The sequence below is a fragment of the Rhinoderma darwinii genome, chromosome 2 (genome assembly GCF_050947455.1).
Source record: "Rhinoderma darwinii isolate aRhiDar2 chromosome 2, aRhiDar2.hap1, whole genome shotgun sequence".
NCBI lineage: Eukaryota > Metazoa > Chordata > Amphibia > Anura > Rhinodermatidae > Rhinoderma > Rhinoderma darwinii.
This window is the reverse complement of record NC_134688.1, coordinates 42,704,307-42,723,998: the sequence shown is the minus strand read 5'-3', so window position 1 is coordinate 42,723,998 and position 19,692 is coordinate 42,704,307. Positions and strand designations below refer to the sequence as shown.

Below are 19,692 nucleotides of genomic sequence, written 5' to 3'. Positions count from 1 at the left end.
GTGATAGATTCCATTCCTCCCCCTCCCTAGATAAATAAAATTAGATAAAAAATTATGTTTCACTATCTGGTTTTTATTAGAAACAATAATAATCTTGATTTTAGCTAGCAAGGGCCGCAGCATGGGAGTGTGCTGGAGAGGAGTATATGGAGTAATGGAAAGCCCTGTTGTGACTATTGGGGTAAGGGGGGCAACTTTAACTACTGGTGAAAAAAGGGGCACTGCTTTAACTAATTAGGGACAGTATATGTAGCGAAAGGTTCATGCTGTGACTAGAGAAAACGGGGGGCTCTGCTGTCATTACTGGGGTAATGAGGGAGGCACTGCTGTGATGACTGCTAGAAGGACTACGGGAGAAAACATGATGGGGCACTGATTTGACTACTAGAGGGTAAAGATGTAACTGCATATGCAAAATTCTGAGTGACTTATCAGGCTCGGCTAATACATTTACATCCTGGGTGCAGTGCATTTGTTGAACCTCTTTTTTTTTCCCTTTCCAATATTCAGATTGGCCAACAGGTAAGAGGTTAAACATTTCTATTATGTTCCACTTGCCTTTTGAATACACTCTGAAAATTGCACATCATATACTCTGCTGCTGGTTGTGTAAACCTGGATATACATTGTGATGGCTCCTAACTTTTGGAGCTTGCTCCTAGACCTGGCTAGGCCTGTCAGAGCTCCACAAGAAATTAGACAATCAGTCCAATGAGTTTTGCTCCTTGCCCTTGCATTTAGTGGCCGGGTGGTTCCACTTGATGCTAATTGCATGGAGCTGGATATTGATGGGCTGCTGCGATGCCAGTTTGACAACTGGGTAAATAGGGGGAGAGTGGGAGAGACAGTTTTTAGCACTAACGGGAAGTGGGGGGCTGCTGTTACTACCAAGAAGAGCTCTATGATTTCTGACTATGTGGGGAATTGCAAACCCCTAGGTTAATGTGACTACTGGGGAAATGGGAGGTCTGGTCTGACGACTGGGGGGAGTGGAGTAGAGAGTGGAAGGGGCACAATTTTTACTATTGCTATAACTACCAATGGGAACTCTATTCCAACTATGGGAGGGAGGGGGGTCTTATATAATGTTTAATGCTGGGCTCACACATCCTCAATTTCTGGATTTTGTAATGTGAATCTATCGCGTTGTGTGGCCCTGGCCCTACATCATCCCATTGTTGACTTCTAGACCTGGCTAAGATTTGTCAAGGCCCAATTTAGATTTGCTTTGTAGAACAAAATATTGAGAATAATAAATTATTCATTATAAAATAACGACGACATGACTACCTGGATGGTTTGCCAGCAGACCCTGAGAAAATCTTCCAAAAATCTCTGTCCGCTGGTACTAGACCTCCTTGTAAGATGACACCTAATAACGTAAAACTGTCAGCTTCAGTCTGTGGAGAACTTAAACTACGAAAAGTAACAGCCCAGATTTTTGTCCACAGCTTCTGTAGATCTGATTTCGGGGTGACTGTCCCATCTGTCTTTTGCTTTTGGCAAATCGCAACCTCCTTCAAACATCTCAACACAAAGGTTGCTTTCTCTCCTCGTCTCTGCTCAGCCAGGAGCTGGTGAAGGATGGACAGTAATGGCGTCAGCTCGCTGCCTGGTAGGCTCATTGGATGCCGTGCTATCAGACATGCTGCAATTTGTAACCTTGAAAAAAAAAAAAGGATCTCAATTCAAATCAAATCAAAAACATTTTTGTGTAATCGCTGCACAAACAGAAACTTTTTGTTTCTCGGATGGACCTAGGCCTAGGCCATTGACAGGAAGACTTATAAATATTCTACAGTATATGGTTGCCAACTTTCCAAAATAGACTTTAGAAGCGACGCAATAAGTGCACCATGGAAAATATTTCACACACCCACCTTCGACGCCCCCATAAAATCAGACAGAGCATTCCCATTAACATTGTCACAGAGTGCCCCATAAATAATGTCATCTAGAAAATACCCCCAAAAACAGTGTAAAGCAGACTTTCCGGGAGGGTAGGTAATTATTGGCATCCACATTCATAAAAAAATCGTAATGCATTAATGTGCAACTGATGCAAACATTTATTTCTTTTACTTATAGGGCATGTTCACAATAGGGCGAGTCAAAAACGTCTGAAAATACGGAGCTGTTTTCAAGGGAAAACAACCCCTGATTTTCAGAAGTTTTTTGAGCAACTCACGTTTTCGCGGCGTTTTTTACGGGCGTTTTTGGAGCGGTTTTCATTGGAGTCTATGAGAAAACGGCTCCAAAAACGTCCCAAGAAGTGTCCTGCAATGTCCGTTTTTTCAGACATAATTCGAGGCGTTAAACGCCTCCATTACGTCTGAAAATAAGTCGTGTGAACCCAGCCATATAGTGCCAGCATATTTTGCAGCGCTATAAAGAGGTCATCCTTACTCACTGTCCCCATTGGGGCTCACAATCTAAATTCCCTATTTTTAGGTTTTAAATAGAGCGACTGAGGATTATATTTACCATGGAATGACATCAAAATCATTGTTGGATCTTTGAAGCTTGTCACAGACTACTTCCCAACCCAATTCTATCCTTCTGCGCTTGCTTGGGGCCCCACCGCCAAGAGGGTCTCTCTGAGTCACAGCAAAGGATGCCTGTGTGATTTCCAAAATACGGGTGTCTTCTGTAAAGAGCTGAGAAACAAAATGATGAGAACAAGATGAATATATGGGGCTTTGGCCTTAATAAAAATATGAAATAACTCAAAAATAGCAAATTACTGATTTAAAGAGGAAGTGCGGTTGTAGTCTTCCATATTATTCCCCTTGTGTAGTGCGTAACTTATTTATTTACTTCTAACGTCCTTCTAGTTGCCTCTTCTTATCTCCGCTCCATTAGGGTAGAGCTATGATCAGTGACTCCAGCTCAGCTACAGTGCTTGGTGTGGTCTATTAGAGTCATAAATCCCCCTCCCTGGTTTATTTGCAGAGACAGCACAGGCTGATGTTGGCTCCTTTCCTCCCTTATGCTTTACACTGCAGCTCTGATTGTTCCGTTGGCTGCTGTGAACGAGCACAACACCTCCTGTATTATCAGTGGGACTGCTAATTTTCATTAAAGTAAAGATAAAATCATTTGCACACGACTCCTTGGGTAAAGATTAGGATCCAGGACTTAACGTCAAACAGGCTTATATATTTTTGATATTTTTTTTTTGCAACTTTTACAGATTTAGTACTAATAAAACAATACCTGATGGCAAATGTCTGCCATTAACTCCACCAAGTTCTCCTTGACTGCAACATTGCGAGATCCAGAGGAGTATTTGCCTCTACTGCCAATCTGACAGATCTCACTCATCAGGGCGTCATACAAATTGTACAAATTTCGCTGCCACTTATCAGCGTCAAATGCGTAAGCACCTGTAAAGCGAAGAATGGTCCTGTCAGTCTATTAATCAGTCATTGCGGTTTTATTTTACATCAGATAATATTTCCATAGTCTATATATGAAAAAGACAAATACACTGATGTAGCAGAGCCGATTAGGACATGTTACTGAGATAACTCTAGGGCTACTTGCAGTTCTATGTAAAACCACAGAAAATATATTTTAATATCTCAATTGATTGTGCTGCACAAACTCAGTTTTGCTACATCTGTATACACTATATAGACAAAAGTATTGGGGCACACCTCTTTATCATTGAATTCAGGTGTTTCATTCAGTCCCATTACCACAGGTGTATAAAATCCAGCACTGGTCCTGCAGTCGCCTTCACAAACATTTGCAAAAGAATGGGTTTCCTAAAGATATCACTGAATTCCAGCGTGGTCCTGTTTTCTACCATCGACTGTGAGTGATATTATTGTAAAGTAGAAGTGTTTAGAAACCAGGGAAACACTCAAAGTTACAGAGTGGGGTCGCCGAGTGCTGAGGCGCATAGTACATAAAAGTCGCCAACACTTTGCGGACTCAATAACTGCAGAGTATAAACCTCCTCTGGCATGAACATCCGCACAAAAATCGTGCGCCTTCATGACATGGGTTTCCATAGCCGAGCAGCTGAATGCAATGCTTACATCACCAGGCATAATGCCAAGCGTCGGATAGAGTGGTGTAAAGCCGCCGCCGCTGGACTCTGGAGCAGTGGACACGCGTTCTGTGGTGTGATGAATCCCGCTTCTCTATCTGGCCATCTGATGGAAGAGTCTGGGTTTGGTGAATGCCAGGAGAACGTTACCTGCCTGACAGTATTGTGCCAACTGTAACGTCTGGTGGACGAGGGAAAATGCTATGGGGCTGTTTTTCAGGTGTCGACCTAGGTCCCTTCGTTCCAGTGAAGGGAAATCTTAATGTGTCAGCATACTAAGACATGTAGCTTCCAACTTTGTGGGAACAGTTTGGTGTTCGGCCCTTTTCTGTTCCAGCATGACTGTGCCCCAGCGCACAACGCAAAGCCCATAAAGACATGGCTGGGGGAGTTTGATGTAGAAGAACATGACTGGCCGCACAGAGCCCTGACCTCAACCCCATCTAACAGCTTTGGGATAAACTAGAACAGATATTGGAGCCAGACCCTCTCCTCCAACATCAGTGTCTGACCTCACAAATGGTTTTCTGGATTAATGGGCAAAAATTCCCACAGACACACTCCAAAATCTTGTAGAATGTAGATTTAGAATGGGATGTTATAAAAGCTCCTGTATGTGTAATGTGTAGGTGTCCCAATACTTTTGTCCATAGAGTGTATGTGCAAACGAAACACTACTTGTATTAAACACTAGATAATGTCAATCTATAAAACAGAAAAAAAGCAAACTGAAGAAACAACAACACTAGTATGGTGGAACGCACCTTCTTCTACAGTTTTGGCTCCCCTCGGGTGATGGATATGTAGCATTAAGCGGAAAAACTCCACAATCTCTTCTTTCAAGGCATCTTTAGGTCTCTGTTGGGTCCATACACGCAGCACTATGGGGAAGAGATCTTCCCCCAATTTACACACCCTCATACGGTGATTCAAAGAAGCCGTGGTAAGGAATATGTTCAGAGCAGCAAGGATCTGGTCTAAACCAGGCAGGTTTCTCTCTTCTCTAAGGAAAAAAATAAAAATGACACAATAAACACAAAAAGGTACACAGACCACAATAATTTAACCGCAAAATTTCAACATTGTTAAAATACTACATAGAAAAAACAACAAAAAAAAAACATCACGCACAATGAAACGGCAGCGAATTGTAAAAATGATGTGTAGAAAGACAAGTGTCATGATAAAGCAAAACTCCACCACATGTAAAGTGCGAGCAAACAAATCTAGCTATAAACACTAAAGAATACATCCCATAAATAGTTAGAGAGTCAACTGGTCATAAATACTAAAAAGATGTATAGGCATACAGGCCGAGGTGGTGACCGTGTACCTATGGTCGCCATGCCTATGGAGATTATGCTTTCTTATCCTGTGAGACAAAAAAAAAGGTATTCCAACGCATACCATCCTGGCAGATGCCAAAAAGGACACTCTTTTGGCATCTGTAAGGTGAAAGGGGCTCTATGGAGAAGTTTGGAGTATGCACCGGTATCCTGCCCAGCGCATACGCCAAACCTAGTGTAAAAACGTTATGTGGACACAGACTGATCTGCAGATCCAACATGGTCGCCTTTGCTGCCACTGAAACTTGTTCAGTCACCACGTGCGCTAGTACGGCAAGTTCATTACAATGTTTTGGGGTTTCTTTAATGTACCATTATAATGGTAAAGGTCTTGCACCGGGGTCTTCTGTTAAAGTGATTGTCCAATAAAGCTTCTTTTCTACTTTACTGACCAGTCAATGAAAAAGGTCATAAAAGTAAATTCAGTGGGGGGGGGGGGGGGGGGGGGTCTAAGCTCTTCAAACCCACAGTTGCCGAGAAAGTAGGCCCCCAAATCCCTGTTCTCAGCCAGAAAAGCAGGACGAACATGCACCGGCATTCTCCATAGGGATAAATGGGAGTGTTGGACATAGATAAATAATGGTGAGGGGATAACAGTTGGGGATGAATGAAAGGGTCTCTGTGTTCTTTATTCTGATTAGTCAACAAGTGGCACCGTTTCTTCATGGTATAGGGCATCATTCACACAAACTGTTAGATACAAACTGCATTTTATAAAATATTTCTCTGTTATCTGGTTTCTTTTTCAGACAAATCATTGGTCACCTGGCCGGGAGCATCACCATTGAGAAGAACTTGAAGAAGTTGGAGTGCAAGCCCTCAGTTTGGAGACAGCAGCCTCTGGTAAGAGTCTGGATTATACGAGCCACCAGCAGACGGTTTATTGCACCGTTTGGTTTTAAGTACAGGCTGAAGTATATGCTCAATAAATCTGCAACACAGAAGTAGAAGTGCATGAGAACTAGAAATACAATGCCATAGAACACTTTTTTCACATGTTCATTAGCTTAAGCCTTCGTTCACATCTGTGGTCGGGGGTTTCCATTTTTCGTCATAGAAGCAGAACAACAGAAATACTGGAAGCGCGGTATCCGTTGCATGATGGACACCAACAGCGCCCGACAGAATCCCTTGACTTTAATAGGTTCCATCAGGTTTCTATCATGGTGTCTGTCATTTTACCGGACAAAATAGCGTTGCATGCTGCGCTATTCTGTTATGTCGCTATAATGACCTGATCTCTGGTGCAGATGTGAACGAAGCTTCATTCTTAAAGGATATGTAAACCTTCGAGCACATTTAAAAAAACAAAAAAAAAAAAAAACAACATAATAGGGGATTTAAAACAACTATTTAATTGTTTATTATTATTATTATTATTATTATTAAAAAAATACATTTAAAAAAAAAAAAAAAAAGGGGTCTACTTTTTGAGATACAGCTTCTATGTATCCTGGATACATAGAAGCTGTATCTAGTGCTCAAACCCGAAAACATCATTGTCAGCAGGACTGACGGCTTCGGCGACAGCGGGTCCTGCGTGTCTCTGACAGTTCATTAACATGGATTTGATCTATAATAGCTGGAACATACATGTCAGAGACACGCAGGACCCACTGTCTCCAAAGCCGTCAGTCCTGCTGACCTGATGGATTCGGGTTTAAGCGCAAGATACATCTTCTATGTATCCAGGGTACATAGAAGCTGTATCTCAAAAAGTAACATATGTTTTTAACATAAAAAACAATTAGAAAGTTGTTTTATATCCTCTACTAAGTTATATAGAAGAAAAAAAAATGTGCTCAAAGGTTTACATAACCTTTAAGTTGGAAATACACATAAGATAACGGTCGGCCAAATTCCCCCATAAATATGCTTACTGTGAAAGTCTGAGAGTGCATGTTTATTCAATAGGGAAGAGATAGACCACCACCCGATACTTATCCCGGCACAAGTTGCAAGTTGAAATTTAGCATGTCCGATCCTTGTTTCCGCTTAACATTTGCCACTGGAAGCTTTCCATATACAAAAGATGGTCAGTGGATCGTGCCAACATGTATCGAATGTGTGTGGGCAGCTTAAACCGAACACTCATGCAGCCCGGTCTCATAACCTATAGTATAATGACCTAAAATGCATTTAAACAACATCTTCACTTGATGGACTATCATCAGGACGGGCCATTAATATCTGATCGGTGGGGGTCAGATTTTTTGGACCTCCGTCAACCAGTTGTTTTGAAGGGGCCATAGCTGCTATTCCTTATCTGCTTCGTACTGTGAATCGCCACACACTTGTAGCGGTGGTTCACAGTATTACAGCCTTCTCCCGATCAAGTGAATATCCATGTAAAATTACATAAATGCCTAATAGATGTGGGTACCAGCTCCCTCGACACCCGTCCCTTTAAATATACATATGCACTTTTTCGATAGATAACACAGCGTACCTGCCCATTGTTGAGGTGCAATCTCACACCAGTACTTCCGCACCGTCAGAATATCTTTCAGCAGGATGCTGCTGTAATCCGCTCCATAAGCAGTGCACTTTGTGGGGTCTTTCACAGTGTCAGTCACGTGAAGTAAAAGCTCTGTACATTTTAACCGTGGAGCTCCTGCAGATATAAGACACTTATGTGTTAGAGCCATCGGATGTGCAATTTAGAATAGTGACTGATCCTTCAATACAACTCTTACTTTTCACGCCCACGGCTGTATGAGTGCTCCGCACAAGTTTCGAGTTGTACGGAGCCATAATAAAGCACCCATAGAATTTTATGGGGCCCTACTGTATATCCATATGCCTCCGATTTCATATAGAATATTTTTCTAATGGATTCGTACGTAATAAAAATATGTGCCTTGCTCCATTGTATACAGAGTTATCCTTCCCTAGGAGAACACAGCCAATTTAGTCTCCCGCCATCACATATAAACTTCTGGCGGGAGATGTAAATGACAATATCATAGAAGGTTCACTTTAGAAAAAGTTCCTAGTATTGCTTCGATCAGAAAATGCAATTACGATATCACACGTGAAGAAATCTTTTTACATGTATTGACCTCTGCTGTATAATAGTGCAACATTAAAAGAAAAAATGTAAAACAAGGTATTGGTCACCTACTTTTATTCGCACATCGAATAAAATATTTAACCAGACTGCTGATCTCTTGCATTTTCTTCTGTCGAGCAGCTTGTGTTGATTGGGAGACATTTGTTTTTGCAGATTTAAGGCTTTCATTCTCTTTGAATATATATTTCTGTAGGAACCTGTCAAAGATACATTGTATTTAATGTCAATTTATAATAATAGATTTATCTTAAAATTTCAGCTTTGTTGTGGAGTAAACCACATGAATCCATGCATTTATCCTTAAAGGGGTTATGCGGTTTAGAAAACCCATTTTCAAATACCCTATTAGGGACCCTCCTCAATCTTGGTGGACGCAGCCTATACATGCAACACATGGACGGCCATTCAGTTGAATAGCAGCCATGCAGCCCAGACCCAGCTTTCTCCAGCGATAACAGCTGATCACCGGTGGTTACAGAAGCCGGACTTCTGGCGATCAGCTGATCACCGGTGGTTAGAGAAGCCGGACCTGTGGCGGTCAGCTGATCACCGGTGGTTAGAGAAGCCGGACCTGTGGCGATCAGCTGATCACCGGTGGTTAGAGAAGCCGGACCTGTGGCGATCAGCTGATCACCGGTGGTTAGAGAAGCCGGACCTGTGGCGGTCAGCTGATCACCGGTGGTTAGAGAAGCCGGACCTGTGACGATCAGCTGATCACCGGTGGTTAGAGAAGCCGGACCTGTGGCGATCAGCTGATCACCGGTGGTTAGAGAAGCCGGACCTGTGCCGATCAGCTGATCACCGGTGGTTAGAGAAGCCGGACCTGTGGCGATCAGCTGATCACCGGTGGTTACAGAAGCCGGACCTGTGGCGATCAGCTGATCACCGGTGGTTAGAGAAGCCGGACGTGTGGCGATCAGCTGATCACCGGTGGTTAGAGAAGCCGGACCTGTGGCGATCAGCTGATCACCGGTGGTTACAGAAGCCGGACCTGTGAGGATCAGCTGATCATCATGCTGGTTTCCAGATAAAAAGTTGGTCATCATGGGTTGTCTTCAGGAACTTCATCGATTAGCCAGAGCGGATCATGGATACAAATAGCATCTCTCTCTCTCTCTCTCTCTCTCTCTGGAGGACCTGGCATATCTGTGCATTAATGAAATGTTTTCATTCCACTGTGGCGGCGCTGCAGGAGAAATTAACACTTGCTGCTGGGTTTTCCGTCAAAATACAGCTGATTTCTAGGGGTCGCACCATTCTAACAGAGTGGGCAACCCCTTTTATACTAACTGAGCATCGTTTAATTGCAACAGTCTACCTGACTCTTGTTGCTGAAGTACGTGTAACACTTTAAAGCCACAGTCTACCCATCTTTAAAAGGGTTGATCAAGCATGGGGTGGTTTTTCATTCTGATGACCTATCCTGTGGATAGGTCATCAGTATGAAAAACCACCCCATGCCTAGACAAGTCTTTTAAAGATGGGTAGACTGTGGCTATAAAGTATATGATGGGTGGGGGTCCAACACCCGTACCCCAAACCAATCAGCTGCTGCAGATGCCTCTAGGGAACGGAAGTTATGCAGTGGTCTCCAGCCATAGATAGCAGATAGCTCCAGCCATAGAATAGCAGGCGTTCTGCAGATCTGCTTCTATTCAAATAAAAAGCAAAAGAGTTGCAGTTCTGCAGCATGGCCGCTATACAGTAGTCGGAGCCTTGTGCTTCCAGAACTGACCCTGTATAGCTTCTGGTGCTTGGAGGCAGCCAGATCAGCTGATTGGACTCCCACCGATCATATCGTGTGTATAGGTCATCAGTATAAAAGACTGCCCCCTGACTGGACAATCCCCAGCAGATTAACCCGCAATGTTAGAAAGCACGTGTCACGTCAAGTTGGTTCCATGAACATGGCAGTAAGTTCACTGTACTACAATGACCAGCAGATCTCAAGCCAATAGAGCAGCATTAGGATGTTGGATTTGCAGAAAGAATGTGCTGCCAACAAATCTGCTGCAACTGTGTTATCAGCATGGAACACAGTTTCTAGGGAATATCTCTGTCAACTTACTGAATCCAGGCCAATTCAGACTTCTCATCTATTGATAAAATTCTCACCTAATGCAGCGATACATTTTATTGCTTCTTGCACATCATGATGGAGAACAAAAGCGTCACTAACCTGAATACAGTATCCCAGTTCAGCTGTTTACCATGACGAGCATCAGAGTTACGGTCTAACTGCTGGACGGTCTCCTGATCTCGAAGTAGCCGCTTAAACTTATCAATTTCTTTCTAAAATGTAGCAACATTTTATTACAGGAAAACTGAACTATACACTCCTGATGTAAAAACAATGTCATAGAAAAGCAGAATATTACTTCAATTGGCACCTGCTAGCTCTCCTGACCTGTCTGTTTTAGTAAAGACTTGTATTCCGCATTAAAAAAAAAACAACACAATTCTGAAGCAGCTGCATTGTGTCGTTCCTATTGTTGTTCCTCCTGGAAATGTATGAATAAATTGACAACTAAGTGTTGTCATTCCCCTTGTCAAAGGGGTGTGTCCCTACACAGTCTCACTCTGTCAGCAATGATTGGACATGTTCAGCCTGTGTAGGGACACACCCCCAACTGGTAACCCAGTTGTCAATTATTCTGTAAATTTATATGATGAATAACAGAGGAACGACACAACACAGAGAGATTTAAGAAAAGATTCTCCAAAATTGTCATGAGGAACACAATTTTTTTTTACTAATACAGACGTGTCAGGAGAGAGAACAGGTCCTCTTTAAGCCAAATGGTGACAAAGGATTTTGCCCATTCTTTGCTAGGGAAAATGTAAAAAAATTTTTCCTTTCCATAGACATTAGGTACCTGTCAATGAAATTAATGTTTTGCGGACATTTATCAACCCCATCACCCCTATAAACACAGTATTGGTTTGTTGTATTTTGTTAGATTAAAATCGGAGGAGATTTATGGATGCAGGGCACCTCCTAGACCACTCATCCTTGGGAGAAACAATAGGATTTGCCTTCCGTCCATACTATAAATTGATCCCTCGTACCACTACTGTCTCCACTAAACACTGGTTGGCAAACACAGCATTAGAACAACATACCCGTCTTTCTGTGGCCTTGTCAGTTTCCAGCTGTCGGCAGCAGAGAAGGAGCTCATGTAAAGCAAGACTCATGGCGCTGAAAATTCAAGTCTTTTGGAGCAGCCTAGAGGAGTAACACCAATTAAAATAAGAAACACAACAGTGTCTTATGCCTTATTCAGACGAGTGTATAAATCGGCTGTGTGACGGAAGGTTTTCTTTACGGCCGTCACTCGGCTGCATCGAATTATATGGGCCTGTTCACGCAGCCGTTGTTTTAATGGATCGTGTGAAGGGCCCGTGAAAAAAATAGGACTTGTCCTATTTTTGTCAGTTTTTACGGATCCCGCAATAGACTCAAGTCTATGAGGGATCCATGAAAACGGATCATGCAAAGGTGCGAATCAGCCGTAAAAAAACTGCAGTTTTTCACGGCCGATTTGACACACGCTCGTTTGAATAGGCTTTAGATTTCAATGTTCAAAAAGTCACATTTAAAAAACTTTTTCAATGTCAAAATCGCAAACATTCAGGGTTTACAACAGCAAGAGCATAAAAGGGAATAGATGAAATACCTCTCAGGCATTTATGACATGTTCTTCCGCCACGTTCACAAACCAATAATACTGAAAAGTTGTCACAGTCCTGCCCCTGTTACCGGAATCAGAAAAAAACTTGTGTAAAGAGCATTTACAAACAACCAAACGCTAGATAAAAGAGCAGAAGCAATCTACTTTTTCCACCTCTCCTACATGAGTGGGACAAAGCACTTAGTCGAGCTATTCAGTCCTGACTTTTTAGCAATCGGGGCGTGTCTCAGAACCCAGACCCCCACCGATCAAACCTTCTAACATGGCACTATAATTAACTTTTTGTATAGTCCTGAGCTGTAACAATACATGGATAACTAGTAACTCCACCCAAAATATTCTTTCAAATCATTTTTCTGATCTTGGCTGGAGTTGCTTTTTATAATGGTATGAAAATATACACGCAAAGTTGCCAACAGTCCCGAATTTTCCGGGACCGTCCCGAATTTACAGAGACAGTCCCGTCAAATTACTGTCCCGGACGTGTCTTGGCAACTGCAATATTCAATTGTATCTGCGTTCTCAGGATGCAGGCTCCTCCTGTATCGGAATCCCCACCCAGAGCTTTGGCCTGATATGGACAATGACATCAGAGGTTCCCCCTGGACCGACATCTCCAGCCAGAGGGCTGCTGACGCTGTGGCCGGCTATCTACAGAGGGCACCGTGGCGCTATCTACAGAGGGCACCGTGGCGCTATCTACAGAGGGCACCGTGGCGCTATCTACAGAGGGCACCGTGGCGCTATCTACAGAGGGCACCGTGGCGTTATCTACAGAGGGCACCGTGGCGTTATCTACAGAGGGCACCGTGGCGTTATCTACAGAGGGCACCGTGACGTTATCTACAGAGGGCACCGTGGCGTTATCTACAGAGGGCACCGTGGCGTTATCTACAGAGGGCACTGTGACATTATCTACAGAGTGCACTGTGGCACTATCTACATTGGCCATGTGCCATTATTATAGGAATCAATGTGTGGCAATATCTATAGGTAGCAGTGTGTGGCACTATGTACTGGGAGCGGTGTGGAGAACCATCTACAAGGGGCAATGAGTGTGTCACTATCTGCGCTGGTTTTTACCAGTAGTGGACAGCACATATTACCTAGAAACCACACCCCGAGGGTATGTTCACACGGCCAATTTTCGGCCTTTTTTTGGGCCGTAAACGCCCGAAAAATCGGAAGCAGAACGCCTCCAAACATCTGCCCATTGACTTCAATGGGAAAACGGCGTTCTGTTCCGACGAAGCGTTTTTGGCGGCGCTTTTTTACACTTAAAAAAACGGCCGCGAAAAAGAAGTGCAGGACACTTCTTGGGACTTTTTGGAGCAGTTTTCCATAGACTCTATTGAAAAAAGCTCCAAAAACGGCCGTAAAAAATGCCGCAAAAAACTTGTCTTGAAAACAGCTCCGTACTTTGAGACGTTTTTGACTCTGCGTGTGAACATACCCTAAGTGTCCCTGGAAAAAAAAAATTTCAAATGTTGGCAACTATGTACATGTAATAAACAAAACAGGCTCCTAAGCTTACAAGTTATCCCCGACATGACCAATATCTATAATCGCACTTTGCAAGACAACACAACATTATATGGTTGAGCAGAGTACAATAATCTATATACTTTATAATACAACTGACAACTCACATTATAGTGGCACAAACAAAGGAAAACACTTTCTCTCTAAGCAAGGCCTACAGGCTCACTCCAGCTCATGTCAATGGCCAAATATCTACACGAGTCACGGGGAAAACAAAGATACAGCAGCACAAGCCAGGTCTTCTCTTCTTGGAAGGATACCAGCACAATTCACACACCAGCAATAGAAACACAAAATTTAACTTTACATTAGTCAAGTATCTGCTTCTTCACCTGATGTGTTTTCATACACCCCCACCACGGCTCTGACATTTAATAAAAGGGGTTCTCCGGGTATAAAGTTAAATACACAGCAATCACTTTATAAGAGACCAGGACACATATTGACCAGACCTAGGAACCAGCTCTAAAAGTTACGAACCAGCAACGACATGCTATAAAGCCGGGTCCACATAAACCAGTTGAAGAGTAATTGATGCCCACATTATACATAAAATAATGATGTCCACTGCAAATGGGAATTTACAAGTGTGCCCTTACAAGTCAATTGAGGCTTTACACCCCCCCCCCCCAGAATGGAGCTCCCCTTAGTAGCCGGAATGGAGCTCCCCTTAGTAGCCAGAATGGAGCTCCCCTTAGTAGCCAGAATGGAGCTCCCCTTAGTAGCCAGAATGGAGCTCCCCTTAGTAGCCAAAATGGAGCTCCCCTTAGTAGCCAAAATGGAGCTCCCCTTAGTAGCCAAAATGGAGCTCCCCTTAGTAGCCAAAATGGAGCTCCCCTTAGTAGCCAAAATGGAGCTCCCCTTAGTAGCCAAAATGGAGCTCCCCTTAGTACTTACAGCAATGCCATGGCTGAACCTGACGTGGTCCGTTGGGTGCTACTGGTATCCGTTAAACAATGGATCTGGCACTGCGTTGGTCAGCGTCATAGACTCCCCTGTACAACGCCCACTTGGTCTAAAGTAAAAATACGCCCACTTGGGCATTAAGCAACTCATTAGCATAAATCTAAAATCGCTAATAAAGTGGTAAAAATAGATTGTTTATTTAAATAAAAAGAATTACTGTCACCTACATTATAGCGCCCAATTCCTTATGTAGGAGATAGGCCCTCTTATAATGTGGTGACAGAGCCTCTTTAACACCACTTGCACACGACCGAGTTTGGGCCATGAACAACGGACCGCGGTACAGGTGAACGGGACTCCTGGCATCATAGACATTTTATGATGTTAGGAGTCCCGGTCTCCGAACTGAACAAAATGATACAGTACAGAACAGCAGTTCCGCGGGGAGACAGGGACTCCTAGCATCATAAATATGTCTATGATGCCAGGACAGGATGTGGAGAAGAAAAGTTGCAGTATTCAGGACACGGTGCCTGACAGATAGGTATTCAAAAGAAAATATTTTTCAGTAGACTTTATTTGTAATAGATACTACGCGTTTCAGGACCGGACAGGTCCCTTCCTCAGGTTCATATGATGCCGGTTTCTTGTGTATTGCTGTATGAACCTGAGGAAGGGACCTGTCCGGTCCTGAAACACGTAGTATCTATTACAAATAAAGTCTACTGAAAAATACTTTTGAATACCTACGTGTCAGGCACCGTGTCCCGAATACTGCAACTTTTCTTCTCCACATCCTGTGTTCGATCTCCCCGGGAACAGAATTTTCTCTCGTGGGATAGCAGCGGATGGCAGCCGACGTCTATAACGATCTTCATGAATTCTTGTTTCCACGCTAAACAATAGTGATGTGCCTATCTTAGCACAGCACTGCCAGGTGGGTGTATCACCTCTTTGCTCACACTGTCCCCCGTTCCTTACAATATTACCTTAGAGGAGCGCCGTTGTCCTCCTCTCTCATTTTTCTTCATTTATGATGCCAGGAGGCCCGTTCACCTGTACCGCGGTCAGATCGGGAAATCCACCGGACACTCCAATCTTTTTTCCCGGCCCGATTTCGGTCGTGTGCAAGAGTATGTTCACACAAAGGAAATTTGCGGTGGAATCCGCCGCAAATTTACGCCTACCATTCATTTCAATGGGAGTTGGATGCTTCTTTTTCCCACTAGCTAATTTTTTTCAGCTAGCGGGAAAAAGAGGCGTCCTTTTCAATCTTCGGGCCGATCCCGCCTGAACCTCTTATTGAAGGGCCTTACTGGGGCTGCACAGCAGAGCCAGTTACAGGGAAAACCTGTCGTGTTTCAGCAACTATTGTCACGGAGTTCACATGTCGAGGATTCACCGTGAATTTTGTTACGGATCACAGTCTTTGCATTGCAAATGTTAAAATCTGCATTGAAAATCCACAACAAAACCACGACATGTGAACTCAGTCTTAGGGTTGTGCTAGCTCTAGTAAAACCAGCAGTAGCTTCCCGCTACCAGCTTTCCAGCGATCATGTGATCAGTTGCCGCTGCCTCTATGTGAAAAGAGTTCCTGTCTTGTAAACAGCAGTCTCCGACTGCTGGGCACCTGACATTCAGTTGCCCAATTGCCCCAGGCAGCCGGTTTAAAACCATGCCATGAATTGGCACGGGTTTAAGCAGGACCGTCTACGTGAAATTTTAGGGGGTTTTACACTTGACGATAATCGGGGAGATGAGGGATCGTAGCGAAATATTATCGTTGTAGCAGCACATCTCCCTGTATAAACAGGGAGACACACTGACGACATGATAATTATGTATGGGGACGAGTGATCGGAGTAACGATGTCTCGTTGATCGGTGCTCGCTGCACCGGCCGCTTATCGGCCGGTGTAAAAGGCCCTTTAGTCCTTAACCGGTTAAGACCACTAAATAAATCTTGTGGAAAACAGATTAAACATCCCCATGCTTGCTATGATAATCTAAGTATACCTAATAAAATTTGATTTGACTCAGTAACGCGTCGTATTCTAATAAAGCGCTAAGTGTCCGATGGGCGTTCATTCTTTAGTAAAGTGCCCTGGGTTGTCAACGGCAACACCTGCTGAACCGCTCCCCCCTTGATAGGCGTCTCGTGTAAAGGACGCCGGAGACGTCAATCTAGAACGTAGGAGAGGGGCCCACAAATCTCCACAACATACTGCCCTGCTGTAGAGGATTATCACACGCTGGATTCCCCTGTACCTACCTAATATCTACCTCAGGGTGAGGAGAGTCTAAACATGGCTCACCAGCCCTTTCTATAGACTACGTGTGACAGCACTGGATGTTCATGATAATGTGGATATCCTGAAGTATTAGGCTATGTTCACACAGAGTTTTTTGATGCAGAAACCGCGCCGCAAAACTCATCAAAAGCCGGTCGAAAATGCCTCCCATTGATTTCAATGGGAGGCGGGGGCGGTTTTCTCCCGCGAGAGGTAAAACCGTCTCGCGGGAGAAAGAAGGGACATGCCCTATCTTCGGGCGTTTACGCCTCTGACCTCCCATTGACATCAATGGGAGGCAGAGAAAACGTATTTCGCTGCGTTTTATGCCCGCGGGCGAAAAACACAGCGAAAATCGGCGTGCAGGGAGAGGAAAATCTGCCTCAAACTTCCAAACGGAATTTTGAGACAGATTTTCCACCTGCAAAAAACTCTGTGTGAACCCAGCCTTAGGCTATGTTCACACGCAGTGTTTTCAGACGTAATTGGGGCGTTTTACGCCTCGAATTACACCTGAAAAAATGCCCCTAATATGCCTACAAACATCTGCCCATTGCTTTCAATGGGAGTTACGATGTTCTGTTCCCACGAGCCTTTATTTTACGCGTCGCTGTCAAAATACGGCGCGTAAAATGACGGCTCGTCAAAAGAAGTGCAGGACACTTCTTTCGACGTTTTTGGAGGTGTTTTTCATTGACTCCATTAAAAAACAGCTCCAAAAACGGACGTAAAAAAGGCAGCGAAAAACACGAGTTGTCAAAAAAAACATCTGAAAATCAGGAGCTGTTTTCAGATGTTTTTGCTCACTGCGTGTGAACATACCCTTACCCATCATCCTTATCCCATGTTACTAAGCAACAGGATAAACATATACAGAACCCTGAACCTAACAGCGGATAGAACCCTAAATATTTTGATTACATTATTACAATTAGAAACGCTATGGTCCTACCAATATTTCCCTGTTAAGGGGTTTCCCCATGACAAACATTAATGGCATACAGGAAGAGACACATCAAAACTGGTGCAAATGAAAATCGAAGTAGTTGCCCATGGCAGCCAATCAGGTTGCTGCTTTCATTTTACAAAAGGCCTCTGAAAATGAGAGCTGAAATCTGATTGGTTGCCGTGGGGCAACTACTTTACTTTTACTTTGCAACAATTTTGCTACATCTCATGATCAGACATTTAATGCACAGACAGTCAATACGCCATTAATATTTTTCATGGGAAAACCCCATGACAGTTATGCCAAACAACCAATAAACAAACATAGCCTGCAACAAATGTACATCTTTATAGTTTCACGCATAGTACTGGGAAATATTATGAATAACAACATCATCCAACGAGAAGTTTTCTCACTACTGGGGTTATTGTTACAGAACTGCGTATATATTATATATACAGGACTATTACGACAGACGTGCATTTATGGTTGGACTGGCACAGGTGGTGTGAACACAGTTGTATCCCCCCTAGCCTCCGCTATCCCATACCCAGCCCCGACCACTTAATTACCTCTTCGGATTTCTCCTGTAGATTCCCCCAGTTCCCTCCACGCTGCCTGCTGTGTCACACACAAAACGCTCCGCCACTTTCACTTTTCCTTCCGGCCAGCAGGTGGCGCTCAGTCATGGCAATGTCATGTATACACATCACCAGACAGCAAAGATATATATAAATACAATATACAATAATAACCAAATAAACTGCTGCTATATACAGCTACAATGGCTCCTATATACCCCTAGGAGACAGACGAGGATATACAGGATGTATTGTATTCATTAAAACATATCTTATTACAATAAATTAAATCCCTCCAAAATAAAAATGTCAATAGTAACTCAGTTGCCTCTTGTGTAAAGTCTTTTATTTTTCTATTCTTTTCTATTGTAGTTTATAAATATCCTGTTTTAGATGTTTCTAATTTATATATGTGTCTGGGAAAGCTGGGTGACAACCAAAGGCCATATGTACATCACCAATAGGGATTTGTCCCCAACTTTCCCAGACTCCTGAATGGCAAGGGTTCTGTTTATATTCATATCAGAGCATATGGATATCATGGGGATGGATCCTCCTACTAGGGACTCTCATCATCCACCAGAGCCGAGACACACAGTACATGTGCAAATTGAGTAAAAAAAATAAAAAATAAGGCCATGTTCACACAGCGCATGTTACCGGCACAAAAATTTGAAGAGAAAACTGTTCTTGGAGCTTTTTTTACAAGCATTTTTTGAAGCGTATTGTTATAACTGTCAAAGGGAAATGGGAAAAATCAGATTGTTGATCAGTTCACACTGAGGTTTTTGGCGCTGATTTTGAAGTGGAAACCGCTTTGCAATCAGCGCCAAATTACTGCCGAAATTGACTCCCATGGAATTCAATGGGAGGCAGAGGCGTTTTTCTTCCCATGTGGCTTTTCTAAGCGTTTTTCGCAGCCTTCTTTGCCTGGGGTCCTTGAATTAGCTTCAATGGCTATGGGTGAAAAATGCAGTGAAAAAAAGCGGAAATATATGTGCAGGCAGTTCAAAAGGAAGGAATTCTGAGGTAAATTGTTTTCTGCTTGCAAAAAACTCAGTGTAAAGTGGGCCTAAAATGCTTCCAGAAGTGACATGTCGCTTCTTTTTTACAAAGTGTATTTTTCGGAGGCGTATCAGCAGCGTAAAAATACGCCTATAAACAGTGTATTTCCCATAGGAAGCTGTTTGCAGGCGTATTTCAGAGCGTATTAGGCTGGAGTCACACGAGCATGTTGGGTCCATAAAGGACGG

General features: G+C 43.4%; 1 protein-coding gene across 1 annotated transcript in view; it reads right to left on the bottom strand.

Annotated features, from left to right (window-relative positions):
• The window catches only part of ATM (ATM serine/threonine kinase), a 123,215-nt gene extending 104,714 nt beyond the window's left edge, over window positions 1-18,501 (bottom strand). The window contains exons 1-11 of the mRNA XM_075851593.1: window positions 18,431-18,501; window positions 12,154-12,229; window positions 11,600-11,702; window positions 10,656-10,768; window positions 8,528-8,673; window positions 7,853-8,017; window positions 6,169-6,334; window positions 4,822-5,060; window positions 3,217-3,386; window positions 2,485-2,657; window positions 1,291-1,662 (exon numbers count right to left, since the gene is read on the bottom strand). Of these exons, the coding sequence (XP_075707708.1) occupies window positions 1,291-1,662; window positions 2,485-2,657; window positions 3,217-3,386; window positions 4,822-5,060; window positions 6,169-6,334; window positions 7,853-8,017; window positions 8,528-8,673; window positions 10,656-10,768; window positions 11,600-11,671 (1,616 nt within the window). The 5' untranslated portion in view covers window positions 11,672-11,702; window positions 12,154-12,229; window positions 18,431-18,501. The remainder of the gene's footprint in view (window positions 1-1,290; window positions 1,663-2,484; window positions 2,658-3,216; window positions 3,387-4,821; window positions 5,061-6,168; window positions 6,335-7,852; window positions 8,018-8,527; window positions 8,674-10,655; window positions 10,769-11,599; window positions 11,703-12,153; window positions 12,230-18,430) is intronic.
• Between the last annotated feature and the right edge of the window lie 1,191 nt (window positions 18,502-19,692).